This window comes from Pyrgilauda ruficollis, unplaced genomic scaffold (genome assembly GCF_017590135.1).
Source record: "Pyrgilauda ruficollis isolate IOZ18807 unplaced genomic scaffold, ASM1759013v1 scaffold77, whole genome shotgun sequence".
Classification (NCBI taxonomy): domain Eukaryota; kingdom Metazoa; phylum Chordata; class Aves; order Passeriformes; family Passeridae; genus Pyrgilauda; species Pyrgilauda ruficollis.
In genome coordinates this window covers 1778090-1789253 of record NW_024529599.1, presented here as the reverse complement: position 1 = coordinate 1789253, position 11164 = coordinate 1778090, and the positions used below count along the sequence as shown (strand labels likewise).

The 11164-nt window shown below is 47.3% G+C and overlaps 1 protein-coding gene across 1 annotated transcript; it reads left to right on the top strand.

Moving 5' to 3' along the window:
* Positions 1 to 34: 34 nt before the first annotated feature.
* On the top strand, positions 35 to 10863 carry NUP85 (nucleoporin 85). The gene is made up of 18 exons (XM_041486510.1): positions 35 to 156; positions 260 to 422; positions 775 to 845; positions 1181 to 1224; positions 1971 to 2040; positions 2910 to 3031; positions 3347 to 3481; positions 3790 to 3912; positions 4231 to 4362; positions 4744 to 4850; positions 5126 to 5209; positions 5386 to 5451; positions 5930 to 6081; positions 6170 to 6287; positions 7630 to 7730; positions 9286 to 9437; positions 10013 to 10099; positions 10682 to 10863. Exons 2-18 carry the CDS (start codon positions 370 to 372, stop codon positions 10781 to 10783), a joined length of 1719 nt encoding a protein of 572 aa, XP_041342444.1. The 5' UTR covers positions 35 to 156; positions 260 to 369; the 3' UTR covers positions 10784 to 10863.
* Positions 10864 to 11164: the final 301 nt, after the last annotated feature.

Here is an 11164-nt window from a genome sequence, read left to right as displayed (position 1 = left end):
CGCGGGCGGTGCGGGGCCGCGGGCGGTGCGGGGCCGCGCTGACGGACAGCGTCCCCCCACAGGTGGTGCCGGGCGCGGACCCGTCGGCCCGGCAGCTCTGCTTCGCCTGGGGCCCCGCGGAGGTGCTGGTGTGCGAGACGCTCTTCGGCCGCGCAGGTGGGTTCCGCTCCCCGACCCGTCCGCTCCCCGTGCCCATCCCGGTTCTGGCGTGAGGGCAGGGCGGGCGCTGCTGCCCGGGCGCTGACCGGCTCTGTTGCAGGTACCGGGGATGCAGCACCGAGCTCCTCCCGCGTCTTCGTGGTCCGCAGGGACCAGGACATTTACATCCAGACCCTGCGGAAGCTCTTCAACGAGTCGCACGGGATTTTCATGGGGCTGCAGCGGAGCGAGGAGGAGCTGGCGGGGAAGTCGCGGAAAGCGCAGTGAGTGGCTGGGGAGAGTGGGAGGCAGCGGCTGCCCCTGCTCCAGCCGGGGGCCAGCGCCAAGAGCGGATAAACGCCTCTGGTGAGGCAAGTGCCGCTGGCCAGGCTGCTTTTACCGGCTCTGCAATCAGCAGCGGGGCAGATAGAATGACCATTTTGGGGGGATTTTACAAATCAAGGCTCGGATCCTTCCAATAACCACGCTGGTAGAGTGTGGCACAGTGTCACCCATTCTACCTGGATCCACCCAAGGTACTGGGAGTTGCTGCTGCAGAGAACCTCCAAGGCTATAGGGGCATAACACTAAAACTCCAACAGCTCCCTCCAACCAAAGTATTTTTGTGTTTGGCAGGTTGGTTCAAGTGAGTAAAAACTACCGGTCGGTGATAAGAGCCTGCATGGAGGACATGCACCAGGCAGCTGGTAAGTTTGTTTGTTTGTTCTCCTACTGCAGGAAAACGAAACACCAGTTGCAATTATAAAAGTAGGACTGTAATGGTAACTTATTGTAACTGCTGTACAACAGCATGTGTAGGTTTCAGTAATTACCAAGACTCTATTTCCCTGCTGGAGATTTCCAGGTTGGTTTGTAAATCTGATAATGGACTGGTTTTTTCCCACTGCGTTGTAACTGATTTTCTGGGGACTTGCAGCCTTTTCCTATCTCATGTGGCAGATGAAAACAAAACTATCAAAGCTCAGAAGGGACTGTCAAATGTAAATATGTTGCTCTTTGACTTTCCTTGTTTTTCCCTCAGTTTCGACCCGGGACCCTGCCCTGCAAGGCCAGTACAGCACTCAGGTAATCTGCAGGCCTGTCAGGTTGAATGTGGATTACTGGCTGGTGAATTCACCAGGCCACCACTGTGGCATGAGGCACTTCAGATTTACCTCTGCCTTGTATATGAAATGCAGTTCATGACCAAGAATAAATGGAAATAAATAGTTAATTCCTGTACTTCTAAAACAATAAAGATGCCCAACACCTCAATTCACTGCCATGTTGTAAACATATTTGCTGTTGCAGATGTGATGTGTTCTTGTCATCCCAAAGCTGACAAGAAAAATTTCAGACTTGTGTGGTATTTTACCTCTCAAACTCTGAGATTCCAGTCAGGCATCTGAGCCTCACAGCAACCTCTGGGTGTTCAGGGTGAGCTGTCAGATCCACGGGAGTGTTCTGGGAGGAGCAGAGTGCTCACACCAGTTTTGTCTTGGCAGCTGCAGTGATGTTGTTTTCATTGGCCGTTCTTTCTTCCTTTGATGTTTGTATTGAGTTTTAAAAGTGCAAAAAGCCTGAAAATAATACCAGTTAGGTTGCTCACTGGTGACAGATTATTGCTGCATTTCATTACACAGTGTCAGTGTTTTCTGACCAAAAAAGAGTGTGAAATTGTGGTCTGTGTCTTTTAAATTTTATCTCTGAAATATCAGTATGATATTTCTCTGTAAGAACTGATTGCTGTGGACAGCAGATGCCTTTGTGTGGTTAAAAAAACCCAACTGGAATAATGACTAGCTCTGAAACTTGGCCCTGCTTTCCTTCAGGTTTCCATTCTCTCTGCAATGGAGCTGATCTGGAACCTGTGTGAGATTCTGTTTGTTGAAGCAGCTACAGGTGAGCCGTGAACTATCCTGGTGTAAAGACTGATGGGTTTCTTCTTTGCATATTTATTTGTTTAAAATGTATATCTTACTCACTGTGGCATAGTTTAATGTTTTAGAGATATGCAGAGTGTCAATAAGCCTTTTGGTGCCCTTCTGCCTCAGTTAATTGCCTTCTTTATGTTGAATTATGTCAAGCTATTCAATTTGCCTTCTACTTTTCTTCTTCACTCTGATTTAAATTGTTTCTTTGTCAGAAAGGTTATGAAGAGAAGGGATATCAAAAGCCGTTGCTGATCTATTTTATTTATAAGCTTAAACATGTCTTTAAACATCAAATGTGTCACTGCCAGTTGACATTTACACAGCTCTGATAGAACTCCTTTACCTTTACGTTGCCATTTTTGAAGCCAGTCTGTTTACATTGGCATTTTAAAGTAGGAAATAATTTTTGAAGGAAATCATATTATGCAAACAAATGTGCTACTTAGAGTCCCAGAATTCAGGAAAGACTCACAAATTATAGATTACTTAATCTAAATTAATCACCTAGTGCCGAATTTCTTCCTCATATTCTGTTAGTAATAATGAAATTATGCTAAAATAAACAGCAGTGTTCTATTTGTCTCTTGGCATTGCAAGATTTGTGATCTGGATCACTCCCTTTTTATTTTTTCCAAGTTTGGGTTTTCTACTAGATGTGTTGCCACAGGAAAACCTGCCCAGAGGCTGGGTGCTCCCAGGGCCTCTTTGCTTAAGGAACTCTGTAATTTGGGGGTGGCAGGTAGTACATCTCATCTAGTGACATCAAACTATTACGAAATATGTGAGGGCAGTTTGGGAACAAACACTGGGAGCTGACAGGGAAATCTGTCTGCACAGCTGGGCCCCTCCTGCTGCGCCTCCTGGACTGGGTGCGGCTCCACGTGTGTGACGTGGACAGCATGGTCCGGGAAGTTCTGAGCAGTGAGAGCCCTTCCAAACACAAGCTCTTCTGGAATGTGGTAAGTATCACCACCTGGAAGATTCTTAAAGAAAAGGAATTCGTGTCTGTGCTTTCCTTCCTCTTCCCTGCTGGACACGGCGCCTCATTGCTGTCTGCCTGTGTAGGCTTTAGGATTTCTCATTCCCATCCTCTTCCTTCATGACCCATAGAGGTCAAGCCTTACACTGTTACTTGAATTAGCAGTGCCTACAGTTTAAACATTTTAACTCCACTTCCCTTGCCTGAGTCACAGTTAAAATGCCCCTCTGATCCCTTTCCTGGGTGCTCCATAGTCTTGCCCAGTGTGGAGCTCATGGCCAGGGGGTTTTTGCAGGTGGATGTCTTTGTGCTCCAAGGCCGGATGGACGAAGCACGGCACCTGCTCTCCAAGGAAGCCAGTGCCAATCCCACATCCATGAACATGTACAAAATCTTGGATGACTTGATGAAGAAGATGCCTGTGCCCAGTGTATGTACAAAGTGTGTTTTTTCATGCAGTTTGTTGGGAAAGCCTCCTGGTTGTGTCTCCTGTAACAGTTTGTTCCCCTTTAGAATATCTCAGTCTTACTCCTTTACAGTAACAATATTTGTGTTCTTGAATTGCCCAAAGACCCAGCAATTCAGATAAAAGTCTGTAAGGTGACAACACAGAAAGATGACAGGCAGCCTCTTGTTTAGCTTTTCATCAGGAGTGACTGTGAGTTTGGCCCAAGAGCCTGGTGTGATTTGACTTGGTGTTTCCTTTATTCCCTGTATTCCTTTATTCCCTCTGTTCAGCTTGGCAACACCCAGACACTGACAGAGCTGGAGCTGAAGTGGCAGCACTGGCATGAGGAATGTCAACGGTATCTTCAGGATGGAACTTTTGCTTCCAATCCCCACATGGAGTCCATCTGCAAGGTGTGTTTTTGCTGGGAATAAAGGAAACTTTGGACTAAAGTATTGAATCTGTCCTTGTGGATTTCAGGAGCCCAGTGTAGCCATAAGTAACTTCAATATGTCTCCTGACCTCTGTTGATGGTTTGCCAGCCTGGGCAGTTGGGTTTCTCTCCCTGTCCAAGGTCCTAAGGCTGATTTGGAAACTGAGGTGTGAGAAAGATCTTTGTTATGTAGTTTTGAAGAAATCCTCACCTTTGCAGAACAGGAGTAATGCCTCTGGAGAGCAGCTGTGTCCATCACTGAGTGTGCAGCATTCCTGCTGTGTTTTTGTCCCATTAGATCCTGCTGGGAGATGAGGATGCCATTTTGGAGAAGAAGGAGCTCATGACCACCTGGTATCACTTCCTCGTCACCCGGCTCCTGTATTCTCACCCGACGGTGAAGCCGATGGAGCTGCGTTTCTATGCACAGGTAGGAAATACAATTATTCTCATATTCTCCACTATTTCAAGCACAAAAGGGTTACTACACTGAAAGAAAAACGTAGGGAAAAGTCTTACAGCAACTAGATGCCTGTAAGATGTTGTCTGCTGTTTGTAAAAGGACTGGGAGAGTGATAAAGTTGACAAATAATTGTTGAAGACCCACTTTTCAGTGGGTCACTTCTCAGTGTCATAACGTTGCCAGTCTTGTTCCTGCAAATTGTTTTCCCAGTCCCCTGTGCTAAAATGAGGAAAATTCTATTTTGTTAATGTGTTCAACCTCTATGACCTATTATTTCCTATAAAATAACTGCTACATCCAAACCAATGTCTTGCTTCTGCATTTATGTCTTGCCATCTCGTTCCACAGTCTAGTATGGACCTGTTCCTGGGTGGAGAGAGCAGCCCTGAGCCTCTGGACATGATTTTAATGGCAGCCTTTGAATTTGAGATGCATCAAGTGATCAAGGAATGCAGGTTGAGTTTTAAGGTTTTTGATTCTCTGGTTCTGCAGTATTGCTTCCGTGTATTTGGGGTGGGGGTATGGGTACAGAGCCCTGATCATCCTTGCAAAGCATTTAGCAAAAATATGTGAAGCTGGCAGCAATTAAAAGTATTCCAGGAGGTCTGGGACATTGCAGCCAGACCTTGGACTGTAACAGAGCTGTGTATTGGTAAGAAATGCCTGTGGAAAACCTGACACAGTCCCTGGCAATGTTAGGCTTCGTTTTTTTCTTTTGCTTCAAACACAGCATTGTCCTGAGCAACTGGTGGTTTGTGGCTCATCTGACTGACCTGTTGGATCACTGCAAACTCCTGCAGTCTCACAATCTCTAGTAAGTATTTACTTGCATTATTTGAATAAAGCTGATTAAGATAGTCCAGAGGAAAAAAAACAAAACCAAAAGAAAACATGCTGCAGAAATTGGCAGTACTTGTGAAATAAAGTCATCAGATTTTTCCAGTGAGATGCAAATAATAATATCTGGATATTTGCTCTCTTTCCCCCCAGTTTTGGTTCAAATATGCGTGAATTCCTCCTGCTGGAGTATGCCTCAGGACTCTTCTCCCATCACAGGTATCACCTTTTGTTTTACTACTTATAGGACAGACTTAGACTAAGGCAGCCAAAACAAATAACTGCATGTTCATGAAGTAAAAGGGCGAAACTTAGAGCAGCCACTGTTACAATTTCAGCAGAGGTGTCCCTCAGGGTTTGTACAACACTGGCACATTTCCCTTCCTGAATGGAGACAAAAACTGTTAGCACCCTTCACACCTCATGACCTGGGCACAGCCACTCCTGCCACTGTGCAGAGTGCCTTACAAGCACAGAAGCTCTTACAAGCTGCACATATTCCAAAGCCGTGGCATTCCAAAGTTACGTTACAGGGAACTGGCATGAGGTAGAAAGGAAAAGCCATTTCAGGACTGAATGCAAAGTTAATCAGAGCTAACAGTTACTAATGCAGGCTCGGATTCTCCTGGGGGCTTTACTGTTGTGCTCATTGAAGGTTCCTAGGGTTGGAATGGTGGTGATTTCTCCCCTCTCTCAGCCTGTGGCAGCTGGGGGTGGATTACTTCGACCACTGCCCGGAGTACGGCCGCGTGTACCTGGAGCTGCACATCGAGCGCATCCCGCTCAGCACGGAGCAGAAGGCCCTCAAGGTGCTGCGGATCTGCGAGCAGAGGCAGATGCACGAACAAGGTGGTGCATTTTCAGTCTCACTGTTTATCAGTGGTCCAGCTGAACCCACTGACACTAATCCTTGCCCCTTTGCCGTGTTTCCCCCAAGTGCGCAGCGTCTGTAAGATCATGGCCATGAAGGCTCTGCGGAACAACCGCCTGGGCTCGGCCCTGTCCTGGAGCATCCGAGCCAAGGACGCGGCATTTGCCACCCTCATCTCGGACCGGTGAGGCTGAGCCAGCAGCTCCCAGGCTGGGGGGACAGGGGGAAGCTGGCTGCTGTGTCAAGGGCCAGGAAAGCTCCCACGGCTGCAGCTGGAGCCAGGCACCTTCTTCTGGACCAGAAAACAACACCCTTGGGTGCTCTCCCCTGCAGTACCCCCAGCTGTGCCTGCCCTGTGTTGTTTTCCTTCCTGACATCTAGAGACAAAACAAATTGCCTTTATCTGAGAGTCCAACCCCTTAGACCTTACTTGGGTAAACATTTCTTTTAACAGCTTCTGTCCTCTGTGCTTCACTTGCTGTGACACAGCTGTTTGATGGGCCAGACAGTGACCCAGGGGGATGACTTGGGTGGAGGACAGTCCCTACCTGTGCTTTACTCAGCAGATTATTATTATTTAAAATCAAGTTCACCTCACCTCCAAACGAGCCAGTAGGAGTCACTTAAGCCACCATTTCTACTAAAAATCTCACTGTTTCTACTAAAAATTTGTATCAATGAGTGGTTTTATCGTGTCCCTGGCTTTGTATGAGCCTCTCAAAATTCCTAACCTTTTCTGAAGTGGGAGGGTTGTTGTCAAAGTGAGGACAATATTGACACTTGGCTCAGGGCTCAGCAGAACTCTGGCAACTCTTTATGCTTTGTAATCTCTAGCAATCCATGTCATGTGGGTTTTGCTAATTGCAAATAGAGACCAGTCCCTGCATAGTTAAGAGTATAATTTTGAAATTACACTCTGGGTAGGTGGCCAGACAACACTGTCTTCAACACTGGCAAAATGAGTGGTAAGAGATAGCTAATCTGGGGTTTGGTTTTTTTTTTTTTTTTTTTTTTTTTTTGTTTGTTTGTTGTTTGAGGGAGTGGGAATCATTACATTTCCTTCAACAGAAGGATGAAAAAAAGTCACAGGAAGCAGCTCTGGAGAAAACAGCATAATAGAGGCTGTGGCAAAACAGATGAAAAGCTCTTAGCATTGTTTTTGTTCCTGCTGCTTATCAACTTTTTTACACAGCAGAAAAACAGAGCTTTTGTTATGATCTGAGACTGTTACTTATGTGTCCACCAGTCTCAGCTTCCTGCCTGCATTGCTTCACTTACTCTTAAAAAATAGATCTCAACTACCACAGAATGCAGAGGAATCAATGAAATGTCTGTTAAATGTACATTACACCAGTTCCTTGGCCACTTCAGGGAATGTTTGACAACTTCTGAAACCCTTAGGGAGGTTGACTAAGATGGAACTGAGCTGTCCAGTCAGGTTTTCTGGGAAGGGATTAGGAGATACAGAATGGATGTGGATAATGTCCTCCCCTCTAAGCTTTCCTTGTGTTCCACTTTCTCCCCAGATTCCTTAAGGACTATTGTGAAAGGGGGTGTTTCTCTGACCTGGACCTCATTGACAATCTGGGCCCGTCCATGCTGCTCAGTGACCGGCTCACATTCCTTGGTGAGAGCTCCCTACAGTGTCCATACTGCTCTGCTATGGAGAACTCCATGGGATTACTTGGATTTTTGCTTTCTTCCAATTGGCTACCTCCTGGTTTAGTGATGAGGGAAAAGCAAATGCTGAATGTGGTTTGGGATGCAGCTTGTACCAGGGGTGGCCTTTACCACTGCCTTCACACCAGGCTCCTGCTCTGCTCTGAGCAGGACAGGCCCAAGTCCTGACACTCCAAACTTCTTCCTTCTTTTTCCAGACTGTATCACTGCCTTGAGAGGCTCTGAAATACAACTGCTGCCTTAGGGGGTTCATTGGAAGAGTAATCCACTGGTTTAAGTTATGTTGACCTTGTTAGAATTTTACTAAGTTCTCCAGAGTCTCCAGTGTGCCAGTCAGGCTCACTGGAACAAGAGCCCTCCCTGCCCTCTCACTGAGCACTTGTGCCAAGAGACAGTGAGGGCCTCCAGCTCATTTCCTTCAGGTACCACAGCTTCCTTCTCCTGCCTGGCACAAGGCAGGCTGTGGTAACCTGCCCCTCTGCCTGCAGCTGCTCTGTGGCCTTTGATTCATGGACCAAAACAGGAAATTGATTTCTCTCATGCTGTGAGAAGGAATCTCAATTTCAGGGCATAGAATCTGATAAGAATTTGGGATAGCTGTCAGCATTGGACTGACTCTCCTCTACCTGATGCTGCCCTTACAGGGAGGGTGAGCATGAGATTTTTCTGTTTCCACTTGGTCCAGCTTGCAAAACTGGAACTGGTTTTCCTCCATTAAAGCTGATCCTAAGCTATGTCTAGAAGCTAAATATGACTTATCAAATTGGTAATCCCTCAGCTCTGCATGCCCAGCATCATCTGGTAACTGTCAGCCCCAGAGAAGCCTTTTCCCTTTCTGCTCTTTCTAAACAATTCTGAAAGGCCTGAAAATATTTCTGTCTGTTTTTCCCTTAAGGTTTTTAGAACCTTTGGTGTACCTTTGCTGGACAACTTCCCCATGTCTCTGCCTTAAGCTCAAGCATTAGTCAAGGTGAATCTGAATGGGAATCATTAACTTCCAGTATTGTGACAGATTAGTGGATACAGAATGAGCCCCACTTCCACCCTCAGCCACTTCTCTCATGCTGGATATTGATCTCACCAGTTCTTAGCAAATGCAGAACTTTCCCTATTAACAGAGATTCCAGTTTCCATTTAAACAGCCAAGGAAGATGGTGCAGCTTTTCAGACCTCCTGATACTGTGACCTCAAAAAGGACATTCTCTGTGCTCTCTAAGCCAGTGGGGCATTGCTCCCCTGCAGACACTCAGCCTGAGGCAGCAGCAGCCCCTGACCAGTCTGGTGCAAACCCTGAAGCTCACCCAGAACAGCAGCAGGGTTTGGCTGCCCTTTGAGGAAGGCTCTGTTGTCACCTTCCTACACGCACCAGATTCCCACCCCCGGAGCGGGCTGCTTTGGGCTCGTTTTGGTTGGGGGTGGTTCTGCCACGGGCTTTGTGGGAGCAGAGGGATCTCCCAAGGCCCAGCTGCTGATGCCTCCTTGTTTTCTCCGCCCTGTGGCAGGGAAGTACCGGGAGTTCCACCGGCTCTACGGGGAGAAGCGCTTCGCGGAGGCGGCGCGGCTGCTGCTGACGCTGATGACGGCTCACATCGCGCCCTGCTCCTTCTGGATGACGCTGCTCACGGACGCGCTCCCGCTGCTGGAGCAGAAGGAGGTGAGGTCCTGCTCACACCGACACAGCCCCCCAGGGGGCCTCTGCTTTTTCCCTGATATGGGACCTCAAAGTTGTGACCCTCCTTTCCTGCTCCTGCCAGGACCTGTGTGTGGCAGTTCCAAGTGTCCCAGCAGTGGGAACACACAGGGACCCAGGAGGGGATAAATTGACTCTTACTGCGGTTCCCTGCTGTTACAACAGCAGTGGAATTCATCTGCTCTGGTAATTTTAGCACACACTGCATTCAGCTCCTTTGGGTACTTGGCTTGAAGGTTGTTCCAGTGCTTCTAAGCACAGTTTTTCCCTCAAGATCCATCAAGAAAAAATGATAATTCAGCAATTATGGACCCAGAGCAGCCACTCTGACTTCATAGCTGACCCTGCTTGGTGCAGGAGGTGGCACTAGAGACCTCCCAAAGTCATATCCAGCCTCAATTATCCTTGGATCCTGTGATTTCAGGGGTCAGAATGGGTCTGTGGGAGTGTAAAAGCATTCTCTTCAACTGCACTATCTTCTCAGCCTGTGTGATGTCTCTAAATTTGATCTTTTTCAGTAAATACTTTGATTTCCACAGGTCATATTTTCAGCAGAGCAGACTTACGAGTTGATGCGATGCCTGGAAGACCTGACAGCAGGGAATCCAGACAAGCAGAAATTCCAGGTAGCCCCAGTTCTGAGGACAATGGATAATGAAGCGAGGAGGGCCATTGGAAGGGTCAGGGAGGGAAACTCTGCATTTATATTCCTGGTGAGGTCGTAAGAGAGGGACAGCCCAAGTCCCAGAGACTGGCACAGTGAGTTCAGAGCAGTCAAATGAAGCATCAGCAAGAGACTGAAGTATTCACAAACCCAGTGCAGGAGTGTTCCTACTCTTCATGTTCTGATGGTTTGCACTGGACTGTGATGCTTTTCCAAGAAAAATAATTGCACATTATGTGGGCAGTGAAGAGCTGAGATGTTGCCAGCCAGCAGCTTTGGCTCTGAGCATTCTAGGCACAGAACAGGGAACTATTTGCTGCACATGCAAAGCCCTGTAGCATCCAGGGAATGAAAAGGATTGGCAGTGCTGTCTTGGGTTGAGCTATTAAGTAGGAAATGCAGGTTTTGCTCTTCTCAGGAGGTCCCTGTAACAGGTAAATACCTCTCACTGACCTGCATCTTCACTTTCCAAACCCTGAGACAGACCATGGCACCAGCTCATTGCTGTTTGCAGTCCCCTAAGCCAGGCTCTGCTCCCTTGCAGGATGATGACATTGAGACAACCAAGGTGGAAATGCTGAGACTTGCCCTTGCACGGAACCTCGCACGAGTCATCATCAAAGAAGGCACCGTGGAAGGATCTTGAAGACTGCAGGGTGTTCCTCTTCCTCTGGGGCTTGCTGTACATAAACTGACTTTTTCTAAGAATAAATGTTTTGTTTTGCAGATTGCTTGGTCATTTGTTCTTGTCTTCCAAATACAACTTTACAGAGGCTTGTTTTTAACCTTTTATGAAGGACCTGCATCAAAATGTTACAGCTGCTTGTTCCAGCTTGGTCTGGCAGCCCTCCCTGGTGAAGTGAGCCTCACTACAGCTTTTCCTTGGATTTTATGTTTTCTTTGCCTTTAACACCCAGAAGTGAAATGAAGGCCAGCTCTTAAACCAGCAGCATTTTAGAATGGCAACCTCTCTATTTTTGCTTAGGACGGTCTTGAGTCAATGGTTTCAGTCTGAGGCTTTCCAGAA